At 40.0% G+C, this 17,525-nt stretch overlaps 1 protein-coding gene across 2 annotated transcripts in view; it reads left to right on the top strand.

Moving 5' to 3' along the window:
* shroom2a (shroom family member 2a) overlaps window positions 1–17,407 on the top strand; it is a 58,737-nt gene extending 41,330 nt beyond the window's left edge. Inside the window, exons 2-10 of one of the 2 annotated variants that reach the window (XM_028444498.1) lie at window positions 1,187–1,288; window positions 2,620–2,742; window positions 2,895–5,328; window positions 5,683–5,768; window positions 11,120–11,701; window positions 12,664–13,182; window positions 15,750–15,927; window positions 16,009–16,281; window positions 16,358–17,407. In XM_028444498.1, the coding sequence (XP_028300299.1) occupies window positions 1,191–1,288; window positions 2,620–2,742; window positions 2,895–5,328; window positions 5,683–5,768; window positions 11,120–11,701; window positions 12,664–13,182; window positions 15,750–15,927; window positions 16,009–16,281; window positions 16,358–16,630 (4,566 nt within the window). In that variant the 5' untranslated portion in view covers window positions 1,187–1,190 and the 3' untranslated portion in view covers window positions 16,631–17,407. The remainder of the gene's footprint in view (window positions 1–1,186; window positions 1,289–2,619; window positions 2,743–2,894; window positions 5,329–5,682; window positions 5,769–11,119; window positions 11,702–12,663; window positions 13,183–15,749; window positions 15,928–16,008; window positions 16,282–16,357) is intronic. The other variant, XM_028444497.1, reaches the window with a different exon arrangement.
* The last annotated feature ends 118 nt before the right edge of the window (window positions 17,408–17,525 follow it).

Below are 17,525 nucleotides of genomic sequence, written 5' to 3' on the forward strand. Positions count from 1 at the left end.
TGCTATCCGGTCCAATCACAGTAGGTTTTATATATATATATATCTGACTGAGCACTTTGACAGGTGTATCATGTTTATACCAGTAGAGGGGGCTATGACACCATATTTTAGCAGAAGTTTACAGTACAGCAGAATGTGAAACTATGACCTGCTTCCTCTAGTGCAATTCAAACTAATAGTTATGTTGACAGTTTACCAGTTAATGTGTAAGAGAAAGTGACCAAAAAGTAAGTAAATGGGTGTGTTCTGTGTCATCACATGCTTCAAAGCCAACCTAACTCACAACTCACAGATGTTTCAATAAAGCTCTCTGATTAGTCTTGTTATGTGACAGTGACACAATCAGTAAAAAATTAAAAGTAACTCAATCTGAAGAGTGTTATATATTACTTATAACATCTAGGACCAGTTGTCCTCAACTAATCTGGTTTTGTAACCCCCATTAGCTCTTGACTTTACTAAGTTATTTACAAAATAAATAATCATAATCTAATGATTTTGTGTTGAATACAGAAATTGAAAATACGTTTTCTAGTATTTCCATATGCTAACATTTACCTTTTACTTAGCAAGGGCTGATTTTTAATGTCCAACAAAGTACATTTACACAGGATACATAATATACAAATAAACGGTTAAAAAAACTTGATTTCATGTAATCTGACTTAAAAATATTGATTGTCATCTTCTAGGGCTCTGATACTTTGAGACTAAAAATAGTACAACTATCGTTAACCAAGATTCTTCCCGTTTAACAGAAAAATAAATGTTGATATTATTTTAGGTAACATGATTCATCAAGTTGTCCTTTCTTCACTATGTTTCACCTTGCTCTTAAGCAGTAGCTATTCCTGGCCACATATGGGTCGAAAAAGTCACTTTATTTAAAGTTGTGATTTGGCGTATCTGAAATAAATTGGAGCACGTACAAACCCAATAATTTTCTACATGATCACTTTTGTTCATAATTACTGCATAGAACTTCAGCTGACCCACTAGCTTATTGTTTCTGGCCCAGTATGACTAGCACCGAATATTGAAATAGATCAAAGAAAATGTCAGAAAGTTAAGGAGGATTCATTGATCATTCTGAAGAGTCGGGGTCTGCACAAATCATTGTGTAAGGTTTGACCTGTTTGCTGTTTGTGAGCTCTTAGTGTGTGTGTGTTCCTCCCCTGCTGCCCAGGAATATGAAAATGGTGGATATTGTAGCTCAGAAAATGCCCTCAGAGAATGACGTACATGTGGCCAGAAGCTTTCTTACGAAGATTTTGCGAAGTTCCATGAGGTACGGCTCTGTGGCATAATTGTGATCAGTAGTTCATATTTCATGTCTTCAACATGCCTTCTTCCTTCCTGCCACCCTTGTGCACTTAAACATGTGAATCATCTTTGTAGTGATAACTCCACCTCTGTTCCTGTCTTAGCAGGGTTCCTCTCCTGTGGTTCATTACCTGCTCCCACTGGCTCAAAAAATATCTAGTGTTTGTGATCACCTCATTTAATGAACAGTCATCCCATTTGTACAGCATGCCATACATCTCTAAAAGAGTTTTGTATTAACATTTCAAGACAATTTAATTGCATGCAATAATTTCTGCCTTATTTTATTCTTATATGTCAACTTTGTTTTCTTTTGGATGAGGTTCTAAAGAAATATTTGAAAGGGTTTACATCGCTGCAACGCACAGATGTAAACAAAACACTCCACAAGAATGCCTGTGGGTGTGTAGATATTGGTGTAATATGATGTATAGAAGCAACTTTATAAACAAAAACCTTAAAGCAGGCATACACTGTGCAATTTTTTTGGCCCATCTTGAGCCGATTTTTCACTTGTTTGCCTATTTTTGGGATTGCCTAGTCTCTGCTAAATCGTGTGTTTTGCATTGTGTCGTATACATGGGGTCACGAGAAGCGGTTAACACCTCACGACCAGCTCCTGATCAGCAATCGTATGGTCGTAAGAAAAGCTGGTCGCTCCTCGTGAGGGTATCTCACGGTTAAAGCAGTACCACGGACCGGCTTACCTCAAACTCTCACACTTTGCATGCATGAACACTGTAGGACCGCTGTAAAATTGACGAACCGTACTGCCCACGTCTGTCCAGCCAGTTCCTGGTCCATCGCAACACTGCCTTTCCTTTTTTAAAGCACTTTTTGCTGAGATTTGCGACTGTCTCTCCACTTCCGGGTTCTTCTTCTAATTTATACGTTGCATTTCCAGAAACAAGACTACGACGTGTCGTGTATGGACGTACAGTTTGAGCAGTCAGATTGTGTCAGTGTCGGTCTGTACAGTGTGAGAACATGAATCGTGAGCTGCGCCCATTCCGGCTGAGTACAACGATTGAAAAAATCGCACAGTGTATGCACCCACCTTTTGTAGAAGGACATATCAGCATTTATGAATATAATGTAAAAGGATAATGTGTAAAGAACATTTTTTAGATAAAATATAGATAAAAATGTAGTAGAAATAGTTTTTTTCAGATTTTCTTGTTGACTTAGCAAATCTTAGCTTCAACTTCCAGCTGCACATAGTTATTTATGGAAACGTGTACCGTTTTCCATTAGAGTTCAGTCTCTAATCCACTCTGTCTTTTTTTATTCCTGCAGGAGGAATGAACCCATAAGCAGGCCTCACTCCTGGCACTCCACCAAGTTCAATGAAAACCAATCAGAGACTGCCAAAACACAGTCCCCACCCACTGCAGTCTGGCATGCCAGATATGATGCAAGGTAACAGAGATTTGGAATTTTTGAGTGTGAAAGTTGCACTTCAGGCACTTTAGACTTAAATTTTTACCATTAGCTTAACTTACAAAGCAATAAAACCTAGATACAGGCAGCTCTCTGTTTTAACTGCTATATTAATTTTCTTTTACATTCAGCTCTTCCTCAAATGATCTCTCCACCGGCTGGGAGCAGACCAACCTGCGCAGAGTGTCTGACCAATTCAGCTCTCTTGGGAGCATGGACAGTCTAGAGCAGGTCTCTCACCCTTATCCTGCTGGCCAGCTTTCACCTGCCAAGTCAAACAACAGCATGGAGCACCTCGGAGGAGGGAAACGGGACTCAGCCTACAGTTCTTTCTCCACTAGCTCTGGCACACCAGACTACACCCTCTCAAAGAGTAACGCTGCATCCACAGAGAATATGCTTTATAAAGTTAACCAATGGGATACAGGAGGAAAGCAGAGCAATGGCAAACTAGGTCCTAACCTTTCTGCTGAGAGAGTGGCACAGGATGACCGAGTCACATACTTTCAGATGCCGGGCGTTACTTCAGGGTTTGAAGGACCACAGATTAAGGAAGTTTCCGGTTCCCGTCCTTGCACTTCAAGCAGAGCCAGCGTTGGACCCATTTGGAACGTCCCTGAAAAAATAAAGACTACGTCCCCATCTCCACCACCTCCCCTTCCTCCTGCACGAAGTGATAGTTTTGCTGCCACTAAGGTGCATGAAAGGGGTTTGATGGAAGCTCACCCTGAAGGATCAGATTCCCTGGGGGCTTGCAAAAATTTTTCTGAAGATCGTCGTAGTCACAATGTTTGCCCAAAACATAGAAGTGATCGTTTTTATTCTTCATCTGAGATATCTATTCCTGGTCAGTTTGGCTCAAACAAACAGCATTCCCTGTCCAGCAGTGACGTACGACAAGGACACCCATCCCAAATAAGCCAGTCATATCAACAAGTACATCATAGTGACAAGAGCCCTGTTTATCCTCAGCCTCGGGGTACATCGCTATCAAAGCTACCCAGCACAGATGGCTCCTGTTGTAGCTTGCAAGAACTTCCTACAAATAGTTCTGCACATCATCAGAGAAGAAACTTAAGCCCATCTCTGTCTTCTAAAAGCACTGAGCACAGCATGGAAAGCAGTGGGCCAAGTCGCTACTACTGTGTCAGTACATGTCAGCCCAAACAGACTAACAACTCCCTATCTTTGTCATCAGTACCAAAAGACAGGAATAATGCCACATTTGCAGATCCACCATTGGCTGGAAATGAAATAAAGTCCTTTAATTCACAGCCTGCCTCTCAAGTCAAGGGTCAGATGCCTCAACAGCAGCAGCACTCCTCACAAAGTAAAGACAGTAATGGTTGTATTAAGCATCTAGTTCCAGCTGTGCGTGAGACCACTATGCCTAAGAGCAGCTCTAATGATACTAAAGGACACGCCAATCAACATGAAGCTCAGTACGCCAGTTGTCACCTCACTGGTCAGACCAAAGAGCAGAGGTCTCTGCCACTGCAGCACAAAGAGTTTTCCCAAGATGTTCAGTATCGCACCCAGGTGAGCAGCAAAATCAACCCACAGGCCACCCCGATGCTTCATTCGCTGTCCATGGATTCCGCTGAGTCAGACGAGAGAACCAAGAGCCAGACCACAGAGGAGTCACTGGAAGATAAGCAGGTGAAACGCAGCGACCGCTTTGCCACTACTTTAAGGAATGAAATTCTAATGAGGAGGGCAAAGCTGCAGAAAAGCAAGAGTGCAGCCACCCTGCCCAGTCAGGAGGGAGAGATCAAAGAGTCTCTGGACACCTGGAAGTCTGCTGAATCTACAACCCCAACCTCAAACTCCTACAAGGATCATCTAAAGGAAGCACAAGCTAGAGTTCTTAAGGCTACTTCTTTTAGGAGAAGAGACTTGGAGCCTGTATTATTGGAGCTATCTACACCAGAGGCTTTGTCCAATTACCCAGCCTCATGCCATGCTCGCAGTAAAGAGGTCAACACTCTGCCAACTCTCACAGAGTTAGCCACAAATCATTCCAGGTCGGCCAGTTCTCAGGTAACTCGCATTGGCTCTCGAAAGCGATTTTCTGCAGAGAAAAAGGTGAAGTCTTTTTCTGAACCGGACAAAATCCATGAAGTGGGAATTAAGGAAAATCTAGATTTCCATGAAACTGCAAGCTCATCATTGGATCAACAAAAACTACTTGACGAAAATGAAGAGCCAGGATATCCAAACCACCTGTTTCTACAAAGTCAAATTAAAAGCCAAGAGCAATATAATGTTTTGAATAGTTCCGAAAAGGGCACATTAAAGGCAACCGAGAACAAAGAGCAGGCTGAAGAGGCCAAAGGAACACCTTACTCTGCCCAGAAGCAGTCCACTCAAGACCAGCAGCGTCTGGGTACCTTTGCCGAGTATGAAGCTAGGTGGACTATACAGCAGAAACCTTCAGAAAAACGAGCTTCTGGACGATACCGCTCAGCAGACAACATCGTGGATCCAGGACCAGAGGGGAAGGATAAATCCACCTGTTTTCATGAGAGGTCTCGGTCATCTCCTTCAGCAGACTTCTATGGACAGGTGAAGATAAAAACAACACCACTATTTCAGGAAATATTAATAGAATTTGTTACTTGTAGCTTTTCTATTCAGTAAACCAACACCCAGTTGTCAGTATAGGTACAAGCAAAACGGAGAAGTGCAGAGCCAAGTCAAATGTTAATCCATGTTTGTCTCTTACGGCACACCCATACTTAAGCCATGCAGAACTTTTAAAGTATTTTTTCATTATTTGAGAAACCAGGAAGCCTTGACATGATTACAGTAGTAAGAATATATAACACCACACAGTTAAATGTCACCAGGCCAGTTAAAGCTGTTTCCCATAAACCTTTGGAGGTTTTTGCTTATATGTTTGTTTAACTTTATTTACAGAAGATTCCAGTTCCTGCTAGAAAGTCTGACACAGAATATTGCTACATGGAGAGTAAACCTGCTGAACAGCTTGAGAGACACACGCGGTGAGTAAAGTTCATTTAATACAACATGCTGGGACACCAATGTTTCTGAAATGGGAATGTTGTCTCCATGTCACTTTATTGTTTTACTGTATTCTACTGTAGTGGTGTCAGTGTGTTGGTGTTAGCCTTTGCGACACATCCGACGGTTGTGTAATTTGAAGTGCTATTAGAGAATTACTGAATCACTATACTTTCTTTGTTCAAGCACGTTTTTTTATCAGCACATGAGGCATCAAGCTTGCTGTACTTTGGCTCCTGAGCAGGGTCAGTAAAATATGGCTGGATGAATTGAGTGGATCACTGGGTAAGCTGTAAAGAAATGGCTATTTTACTAAAGTGGTGCAGCTGGGAAAACATAAACTGCCTGTGTGGCTGTGCATACGAACTCAGTTGTGTAGGAGAGGCATCTGACCCAGTCTGACATTGAAGAAGTATTTCTTAAGCCATCTGTTGGAATGCAGTGTGGAACCACATTCAATAGGCTACCCCGATCGCATAATATCAGGAAGAACTATTGCTCTGTTTAACTGAGTTTTATTCATGATAGTGGCGTGGCTAGAAATCAACGCTTGTAAATGATAAAGCGCACTTTTAATTTAACTTTGTTGATAAACAATGTAACAGGTTGATTTAATCAGATGACAAACCATAGTTAAAATTTCTCTTTTTCCCCCCTCATACTAATGACAGATTGTTTGTTTGTTTGTGTGGAAATCCTGTACTTTATTAACTTCTTACATTCCTTCATTCAGAAATGATCAGCACGCATTAGTCGTCATCATCATCTGTCAATGTTTTAATTGTTATTTACTCTTGTAGTGCTGATGGTCAATCTATTGCCCCCCGACAGTGTCAGTTTGGATAGATTCGTTCTGGGAGACTTCTTTGCAATACAGTGTATTTGGCATCAATTTTAACTGAGTCTAAACTTCTAGTGCAATATGTTTCACCTTCTCGGGGTGCTGCACTTATTCCAGGTTCAGAAGCATTTAAGAAGAACACAACTTAAAGGCTCAAACATACTAGGGCGAACACCCGCAAAATGTTCAGATTTTAGGACCGCACTGACTTCTCCACATAGTTTGTGTCACACAAAACACTGCTCAGCATTGTATCGACCCGCATTAAATGTAACACCGACCTGCATTTCACCCGCCTGGCGAAACAGAGCTGGAGAGATGAACACTAGCTTAGAGGAGAGACTGGCAGACGAGCTACGACAGTAGCGACACCTTTAAAACATGTCCCAGGAGTACAAGGACTACAGGGAGAATAGAGCCCTAAGTTCAGCAAAGTCAACAGGCAGTGGCTGCAACCAGGCAGTCCTCAAACGTTGGAGCTCAGAATGAGCTGCATAAGAAATCAGAAATAACTACTTTTGGTATCATAGAAAATTAATTTTATTGCTTTATGTTTAGTGCATTTGTCATAAATGCAAACTTCCATCATGGGCGACCTTGGTAATCTATATTAAAAATTAACAGCAGTATAGTCTTGAGTATCAAACGCTCCAAACGCAATACCTCAAAGTAAAATTTGAAAAAAAATGAAGTTCACTTACCATGGGGGTTTTCTGAGTCATAAGCCACCCAGCATTTTCACCAGCTAAGATTTGGCAATATTTTACAAAACAACATGATGTAATGTATTTGAAGTATACTGTATTTACAATCTTGTAAATTAATAACCACCGTACATTCCCAAATCTACACAAAATGACAGCACTACAGGTTATACATTCAGCTTTGATAAGGTCACATGAAGAGCTTTTGTTTTATGAACAAACAAAACAGAATGACCTCAGGCTTCAGGCCAACCCATCAGCTAATATTTTAATATAGCTGTCCCACTTTTGGTTTGCATTAGTCATTGTAACGGCTTTAAGCTTCAGGTGTGGGTTCAGGTGGCAAAGGGCAGGGTTGCAGTCAATTCAATTTTTCAATTACAGTCACGTCTTCAATTATCCATGTTCAATTACAACTCAATTATGATTACGTTCACTGGTATTGTATCCAATTACAATTAAAATTTTCATCTGAAAGTCAATTATAAGTAGAGATGCACCGAATATTCAGCCACCGAATATATTCGGCCGAATATTGCAAAAAAAAGCAACATTCGGCCTTCGGTGGAATGAGTTAAAAGCAAGGCCGAATAGTAGCATGTGACGCAATCAAACATTGTGCAGTAATTTTGAGTCGGAACAGTGTGTACGCGTTGCTGCAGAACCAGAGCAGCAGCAGCTCCTTCTTTCCGCACAAAAACACAACCAGACTCTTTCCGCTTACCGCTCTCCGTCGTCCGTCACCGCATAAAAATTGGAAGCCGTCCAATTCCACAACCGAGTCTGTTGTTAGCGCTGTGAGCTACAAATCTGTAAACATCATTGTTTCCTCCTCATTTCACAAGCGATGTCGGGTCTCGCTGCATGGGCTGGTGTAGCATTAGCATTAGCTAACAGCTGATGTGTGTAAACAATGGCCGTGGCTCCAAGGAGTGACTCCCAACACGATCGGCAGCAGAAAAAGTAGTGCAGTTTGTATTTACATATATGGCAATAAAGTATAATATATATTCTATATTAAACCACAATGTTTGTTATAGTTGAGAGGGAGGAGCTCACATTCTAGGAGGTGTGTATTATGTCTGGGACGTCACCTACCAACATGGGCAAAATCCAACTCGCCCGTTTGGAGCTGACTGTTTTTACAAAATGTAGAATAACAAGGGAGGGAGGAAACAGAACTGTTTCAACTTATGCCCTTTGAATAAGGCTAAAGGAATGTATATCACTGTAGCAAAACCATTATAAAGTGATTTTTTTTTTTCATCATACCTCCTCGTTAATGCACTTTTTTTTTTTCGGAATGCATGTTTTGTTTTATTTGAAGGGCTAATATAAATGAAAATCTTTGTTGTGCTTTTTTTGAAAAGCAAAGGCTACTGGAATATTTAAAAAATTTCATAATATTCAGTCAACATTTACTTTCTTTAAAAACATGTCTAAAAATGTATTCTAGGCTATTTATGCACTATTAAAAAAATAGTGAAAAACTTATCAACTGCATTCGATATTCGGTATTATTCGGTATTCGGCCAAGCGTTTATATATTATTTGGCTTCGGCCACAAATTTTCCCTTTGGTATATCCCTAATTATAAGTAAACACAATTACTGAGCCTTTAATAAATAAGCTCATAAAATGTGACCTTGTTCTCGTGTTAGGTTTCTGTTAGTATCTCTTATGATAACAGGTCAGTTTTGACCCGTGTCATAAATCAGCTGTAAAATACACTAAAAATATATTGTTTGTCATCTAATTTTTTTCATCTCTTGGTTCACTTGTTCGGCTTCCTAATCAATGAAAATATTGTTATTAATATATTTGGTGTGGGAGTCTGAGCCTTTTTTGTGTCAATGTACCCCTCCATTTTAAAATGGTAAAATGATCCTCAAGAGAACTAACAGGTAAACTTGATCTGAAACATATTTTAATAATTGTTAACTACATATGTGTAAGCTATAGAACTGTTACATTTTTCTCCAGTTTTGTATTTAATTCAATTGTAAATGCCAGTTTTTATAGAATTTTAATGCCAATTACAATTAGAAAGTTAATTATCTGAGCTTTCAATTCAATTATGACTACAACAGCAACAGATTTTTTCAATTATGACTACAATTCTAATTGCATCATAATTGTAATTAATTACCAATTACAATTATAATTGAGGGCATCATGGACTTTTATTGATCTTTGTTAACACAGCATGAGTTAGAGCTTTTTACATTCTGACGCAGTCTTAAAATCTATGGTAAGGTTTTAGATTATTTTTATGTTGTGTACTTTTATTTTAAAAACTTTATTTATTTAATGGGTTTTTTTGTAATTTTCTTACACTAATTCACCTCTGATTAAAAAGACGAGATCTGATCAAGGCATTCCTAATTTTCTGCTTTTGAATTGAATGTCCTCTGAATGATGAATCTCATCTTTTTTAAACATGATTGAATCTTTCTCAGGCTGTTTATAGTGATGCACTAAAGATGACCTAATAGTTATTATAACCAGTCATTCAGGACAGGAGTCGTCACCTATTATGCACTGGCAGGTGAAAAGGGTGTAAAGTGTCCCATCTTGAGCAACCTGATTGTTGTCCGGGGTGTGAGCAGGGCCATGACCATCTTAAGACTCACGTTTACATTACAACAAAGGAGCAGAGAGAATGTCATAGTCATAGAAAAGTCTGGGGGAGTAGCTCCACCAAGAGAGAGGGAGGTGAAGGGATCCCAACATGAAGCCACTTAGCTGACCACACACACACACACACATACACACACACAGAAAAGACGCCTTCTTTTTGCTTCTCTTCTATGGGACTGACAGAGGGTTAAAACGGCACTTGAGGTGAGCTAATGAATATTTGTTTAAATGCAAGTACAGCATTTATTTGTTTGATCTTTTCTTTGAAATCTTCAGTCTTTTGAATCTTGAGTGATACATGTTGTTATCTCTTTAAGATAAAGGAATATAATTATTTTATATACATAAATACAAAAAAATTTACATTACTCTACTTTCTAAAAGTTTGGATTCATTTTCTTATCTTTAAATGACAAGGTGTTTCCAAACTCTTTTGACTGATAGTGTATGTATTTAAATTCAAGTATTTAAAATACATTTAAATACTGATATATCTTATCATCAACTTTTAGATAAATTCACTTTTTGAGATGACTTTTAATAATTGTTTTTTGGAGGCTTAAATGTATGATTTCAAGCCCCTCCTTGCAGTGATGTTTTCTGACATCACATTTCATGCTTCCACGTTCTCACACAGCTCTGAGCTGAAGCTGCCGCACGTGAGAGAGGGCGTTTTCCCTGACAGCAATTCATTCTTCAAGCGACCTGTTGAAGCTTGTGAGAATTCAAACTGCAATGGTTTTGGTGTCTGTGTGGCAATATTTTTTTCTTGTGACAGCAGAATACTTGGAGATATGTCTTAGGTAAAAGTTTCTTGGGTTTTTTTTTTTTTTTTTTTTTTTTTAACTACAAACCTGCCTTCGTCCCTCTTACCCTCCAAAGAGTTAAAACTGGTGATCTTGAATGAGGCAGGATTAGGAAAAAGTGATGTGGCCTCTCTGCTTTGCAGAATGGTTCATCCTTTGGTGCTGACTTTGTGGGAAGTGAAATATTCCTGTCCAGCCTGCCAGCTGAACAGCTACCAGGAGGGAGACGTGTCATGGCATAATGACAGTGGCAGAGGCCACAGCGTATGATTTGATTGAGCTGCAGATGATAGTGTGTGCTGCCTCTGTGTATAATTTAAAGCTTTTGTCGTTTTTCCCAGGTACTCTGACAGAACTCCAGGAGACTGCAGAGGGAAAGAAAAAGCTGGAGATTTGGAGCATTCCCCAACGCCACCACCACCGCCTCCATCATTGCCTCCGCCTATGACAGGAGCTGACTCTGACTGCAGACACAGACCTGCCCCTGCTCCCATAAACCACAGACCCTCCTCTGTTTGTCTCAGTGCTACAGAGTCTCGCCCTGAGCACAGGAGGAAGTCCTCCATGCCAGAAAAGCCTCCCAGATCCAGATACCCAGAGGTTGCTGACTCCCATGAACCCTTTGCTGGTTCCCAGAGTGAGGCCTTCACCCACTGTTCCTCCAACGCTGATCCCGGCTCCGCCTTCAGCTCCACCCAGTCTGTAAAAGCAGAGCAGGGCACCGGCCCTGTGGACAGAGGACAAGGGCCAGAACAGCATCTAAACACAGTAAACCCTCAGCCTGTGTCTTCACCGCCGGCTTCCTCCCACAGAGCTGTAGAGCTCACCATGGAGGAGCCACCGCGCTCACCGTCTCCACAGTTTTCCCCTCGGAGACTCAGCGACAAGCCTCCTGTCACTTTTCAGAGTGAAGATTCAAACAGGTAAAAACTTTCTCCCTTTGAAGTAGAAACTCCGTTAGTAATCATCCTGCTCAGAAGTACTGACTGTATTTCGGCTCATCCTGTCTTCATGCTTCCTGTACAAAGGAGTCTATTGAGTGTGAGAGCCAACATGTGAGTGCTGTCAGGCTGCTGTGAATTAGAGGGATTCTCTGCTTTTCTACTCAATCCACCAGTATTTTGAAATAAATGGACTCTAGCCCAAAAAAAAACCATTTTGCTCAATTTCTTATTATTTTTAGTAAATGTAAGTTTGCACTGAAATATTGTTGGAGTGAATGGAGAGTCTGAACATCTTTGATATTCAATGAAAGGTGGCCACAAAGTGCAGCGCAGTTCAGCCATCCTGTCTACGGGTTATTGCCTCGTCCCTGTCTTTACTAAATGCTTTGTTTTTTTTTTTTTAAATGATCAATTAATATTATTAGAAGTTTATTTAATCAAAGTTAAATATACACTATATTTTATTTCAAGCAAAATAATGTAATTACAATGTATTTTGAGGAAGATATTTGCTTAAATTCAAAGGACACAGCATGTTACAAATAATACAAATCAAGTGAGAGGTCATTTTTCTCCCTTATTAAACTAAAATCATTTTAAGACTAAATTATTCACCGTTATTTTGCCTAATTTTGTTAATAACATTTCATAATAATATTTTCACTTCTTAAAATATGTTCAAAGTGCTCTTCAGGCACCAGAACTTGATAACTAATGTTTGGGGAATGTTACTAAACTGCAATTTGCTTTATGGTGTGGGGGAAAAAATGAAGTTTTTATCAAATCTTCTTTTGGCACTCTGGTAAGAAACCAGTGCAACCAGATTGTGAATGAATCCTCCTTTCCTCTCATGCATTGTATTTTATTCATTGTATAGCTGAATTAAAATTCACACGTTTCCAATATTAAAAGTATGTCATTGTCTTCCTCTTGTATTTTAGAATAGAGCACAGGACAGACGGCCAAAAAACCTCTGGGACTAAGGTGCCCATCAGGATCGTCCACTCAGAGGGAAGCACAGAGAAGGAGAAAAGTCCCTTCCTGCAGCATTTCGAGCCTCCGGCCGCTCTAGTCGAGGGCCGCGCTGTGACTATGGGAGCTGCAGGGCAGGACTCAGTCTTCTGTGCTTTTACCCGTCAGAGAGAGCATGACAGCAGTCCTCAGAAAGATGCGTACCTGACCACTGTAGGAGAGCAGCATCCTGAAGAAAATCCCAACAGCAGCACAGTGTGCTCATCTGGTGGATCCACTCTAGAGGAGGACCAGAAGAGAGAAGAGCTAACTAGAGACATCGTGGGGAAAGATAAATCACTGGCTGACATTCTGGATCAGACTAAGATGAAGACCACCATGGACCTGATGGAGGGGATCTTTCCTGAGGGGGAACAGCTGCTAGAAGGAGCTCAGCAGCGCAGGAAGGTTCAGCCAAAGCAAAGCAACGCAAGGCCAGCAGAGGAAAGGTGGGCACATTCAGATGCACACAGTCCATTCTCATGATAAACAGAACTAGAATATTTGCATTTCCTGAAAAAAATGCATGTGAGGATGCAGGTGCTGGCCCGCGTTGCACTGCATTAACTTAGCATTGGCATTCATTTGCATTAGCATTATTATTAGCTAACATTAGCATTAACTAAAATAATGTTAGCGTTAACTAAGATTAATGTTTGCGTTAACTAAGATTAATGTTAGCATTAATTCATTGGCTGCCAGCCATTTTCAAAACAGTTACCCCCTTCACTGCCAGCCATTTTAGAGCATTTTGACTGATCTTTGAAGGCCCACAGAATATTTTGTACTATGACTATGTAAAATCTGAAATCAGATTCTGAAAGAATAGACTTTACTTTCATCAGAAATATTTTTATTGTTTTTCGCTTGTTTTGTTCTTCCACAATCAACAGTTGAATAGAGGCAAGTTTCACACAAAACACCAGTTTCTGAGCAAAAAGCTGAGAAAACAGACTTTTTCTGAAAAAAAAACGTTCATTGACTTTGAGGCAATTTTTTTTTGCCTTTAATGACTCCTCAACATTGGTTTCCTTCTATAAAACATCAAAAACCACACTGAGACTGGGCTTTTGATAGTAAAATTATTAACTTTTTGCTATCTGGGTCAGAGTTGTATGGTTCTCTTATTGTATTTTGGCCTTGCTCCATGTTGGATTTAAAATGACGTATATGTACGTCATTGGCAGTCAGTGAGTTAATGTTAGTATTAGCATAGCATTAGCCTAGCATTCATATTAGCCTAGCATTAGCATTAACCTAGCAAAAGTATTAGCCTAGCATTGACATTAACCTAGCATTAGCACTAACATAACATTAGCTAGCCTAAGCATTAACTTAGCAATAGCTGAACATTAGGTATAAGGTTGAAAAATGGATGGTTGAAATGGGTTGAAAACATTGCATGAAAGTTAAAATTGGTTGAAAAAGTTTAAATGGTTGAAGGCACTAGCTGAACATTTTAAAGGTTGAATAGTCAAAATCAGCTGAAGAATGGCCTGGGATGAAGGGCTTAAAAGTTGAAAAAGTTGAAGTTTCCAATAGAAATGAATGGGAAAGAAAAAATGAAACAAGTCAAGAAGTTTAAAAGTCACAAGTACATGCATAAATCTATAGGGCGACCGTGACTCAGGTGGTAGAGGGTTGTCTTCTGATCAAGAGGTTGGGGGTTCAATCCCAGTACCTGATTATGTGTCAAAGTGTCCTTGGGCAAGACACTGAACCCTAAGTTGCTCCCAGTGGTCGACTAGCGCCTTGCAAGGCAGTCCTGTCCCATTGGTGTGTGAATGTGAGAGTGATTGGGTGAATGAGCTGATATGTAAAGCGCTTTGGGACTGCTTCAGTGTGGGGATAAAGTGCTATATAAATCAAGTCCATTTACCATTTTTGGGAACGTTCTGAATTTTTTTGATAGCTTATTTGTCAAAATCGGACAAACGGTGTAGGAGGAGTTTGCGACGACGGAAGAAAAAACAGATAACAATAGTGAGGATGCATCATCACTAATAAATCATTTCTGATAAGCATCCATTGTGGAAATTTAAAGTATGAAAATAGCATTTTTGTACTGGACTTACAGATTTCTGTGACTTTTGTGGATTATCTGTGGTCTTGTAAACGTCTCTTACATCTTTAGAATGAACATTGATTAATAAAGAGTATAAAATCTTAATGTTTAAATGTGAGCTTGCACTTTAATAAACCTATTAATAAGGGGATGCTTAAATTAAAACTGGCTCCTGCTGTAAGTGGTGGCAATGGGACGCCTACTGATCAAGATTGGAACAAAACAAACTAATCTGTGCCTCTCATTTTTTTTGGTCATTGCTCATTTTCATTTCATTTTTTTTATTTGGCACAGTTTAAAATACAATGAAACATAATAAAATCAACAATGGACAGACATTAACAGAAGTCTATACACTTTACAGGCATGCCAGGGAAAACCCCTCAAGGGGTGATGTGTTGGTGTATCTGCAGGTTCGCCCAAATTATCCATAGTTGTATTTAGTTTTTACATTTTTATCAACCCAGACAATTGATATTATGACAATTGCATTTCTACTATTGTTGCCAGGTTTGTAATTTATTTTAAAAAGATATGACAAAGAGAATGAATGAAGGATTGAACTACAAAGAGAGGAAGCAGTGACTGTATGTGGGCAGTTGATGCTTTAATCATAGCATACAGTATTTTACACACCTTTTGATTATTTATTTTTTTCTATTTCTCTTTTAACTTAGTCAACACATATAACCTGAACATAGAATCATTCAGAAACTAGGACATGTTAATTTGGATCTTTAACAATTAAACTCAACGTGTCATTTAAAGTTAAAATGAAGTTGTACGTACCAAACTGTCGTCACAATACACATATAATTGTTACATTAATACTGTCCTGCCTACAGGATCATTTAGTTTGGAGCAAAGTAGGTTTTGTTTGTTTATTTTTTCCTGTAGAATTCCTCACTTTGCCTTAAATTGTTTTCCTCTTTTCTTTGTTTTGTTTGTCAGCAAGGAAAAAGAAGACAGCATGGCTGCAGCTGTCACCATGGTAACGAGCTCAACATACTACAGCACATCTGCACCCAAAGCTGAGCTCCTTATCAAGATGAAGGACATGCAGGAGCTGCAGGAGGAGGAGGAAGAGGACTCGGAGGATGAGCTAGACATTGATTTGGCCAACAAGAAGGTACCAAAGACTCCAACTGATAACTTGATATTATTCAGTGACTACAGTCAATCAGTGTTGATGTGTCTGTTTTCTATGCAGCAAGAGCTGATCGACAGTCTCAGCAAGAAGCTGCAGGTGTTACGGGAAGCCCGGGAGAGTCTGCAGGAGGACATCCTGGACAACAACGCCCTGGGAGAGGAGGTGGAGGCTCGAGTGCAGCAGGTGTGCAAACCCAACGAGCTCGACAAGTTCAGGATGTTTGTAGGTGACCTGGACAAGGTGGTGAGCCTGCTGCTGTCCCTGTCAGGCCGTCTGGCCAGAGTGGAGAATGCCATCAACAGTCTGGAGGAGGATGCCACTCCTGAGGAGAAGGTGAGCCCCACTTTCAGTGTTTTCATGATTAATCTGGGTGTGAGCTACTAAAGTCTGAAATCACAATTATCCTCAGCGTACTTTGATCGAGAAGAGGAAGCTTCTGATCCGACAGCACGAGGATGCCAAGGAGCTGAAGGAAAACCTGGACCGGCGTGAACGCATTGTTTTTGACATCCTAGCCCACTACCTGCCTGAGGATGGCATGACGGACTACAATCACTTTGTCAAGATGAAATCTGCACTCATCATCGAGCAGCGCAAACTGGAAGACAAAGTCAAACTAGGGGAGGAGCAGCTCAAGTGTCTGATGGACAGTCTGCCTATTGAACAGAGGCTCCTCCCCTAAAGAGTAAACTAATGGGACACTCCCAAGGGACACTTGAGCTCTGTGGCCAGCAGGGGGAGACATAAGCAAGAGCTTACTGATGATGACTGCTGCATTTTTTGAAGTGGTGAGGACACATGGCCTCATATTTTTTTAACTGAACTTTCAGCATCTACCAGGAATTCCTTTCTTCAAATAATACTTAATTTCCTACCATCAACTCTCTGTTGTATCTAACCTTTTTTCATTGTTTGGTTGTTGTTTTTTTTTAGTAATTTATTGTAGTCTTGCACAAGTGGGGACAGTATTTTATCAGTCTGATTCGACTGTCATTTTACAGGAGGTGTGTTACACACTGAGCAAGTATTTTTCATGTTCACGTTCCAATCCAGCCAAATAATAATCCAGCTCATTACACTCTGATAAACTAAAATCTAAGTGGCCTTGACTAAAGCATTTTCTAGACCTTATGCAAAAGCAAAGATGAAATTGGAGAGCTCGTTTTGCAGCAGCTTGGTGGACAAGAAGTGTACATGCTGTTTGTTTTAGGGAGCACTTGTTCAACTTCACAAAACAGAAGAAGCACTTCACATCCAGACTTTTAAACTCCAGCAAAAAACACACAAAGTCCTCATATGAAGTGCCCGAAACAGTCACTCGCACACATGCATTCCCGCACTCGCACCAGTGTTTTACTGAGCATTATACGTGTTATAGATTTTTTTTTTTCTACCCACAGCCTCTTCTCGAAAAGCACATACCCATAACGAATAAAAGTTTTTCAAAGCTTTTAAATGACCTATATGGCTAATTTTTGTTCAGATTAAAATAGGACCCTTAGTGGTTACAGATGATGTGAAATTTTGGAAATATATGATACTGAGTGACAATAAATCATGTTTTAAATACAGAAATC

Source organism: Gouania willdenowi, chromosome 4, assembly GCF_900634775.1.
Source record: "Gouania willdenowi chromosome 4, fGouWil2.1, whole genome shotgun sequence".
NCBI classification, from domain to species: domain Eukaryota; kingdom Metazoa; phylum Chordata; class Actinopteri; order Blenniiformes; family Gobiesocidae; genus Gouania; species Gouania willdenowi.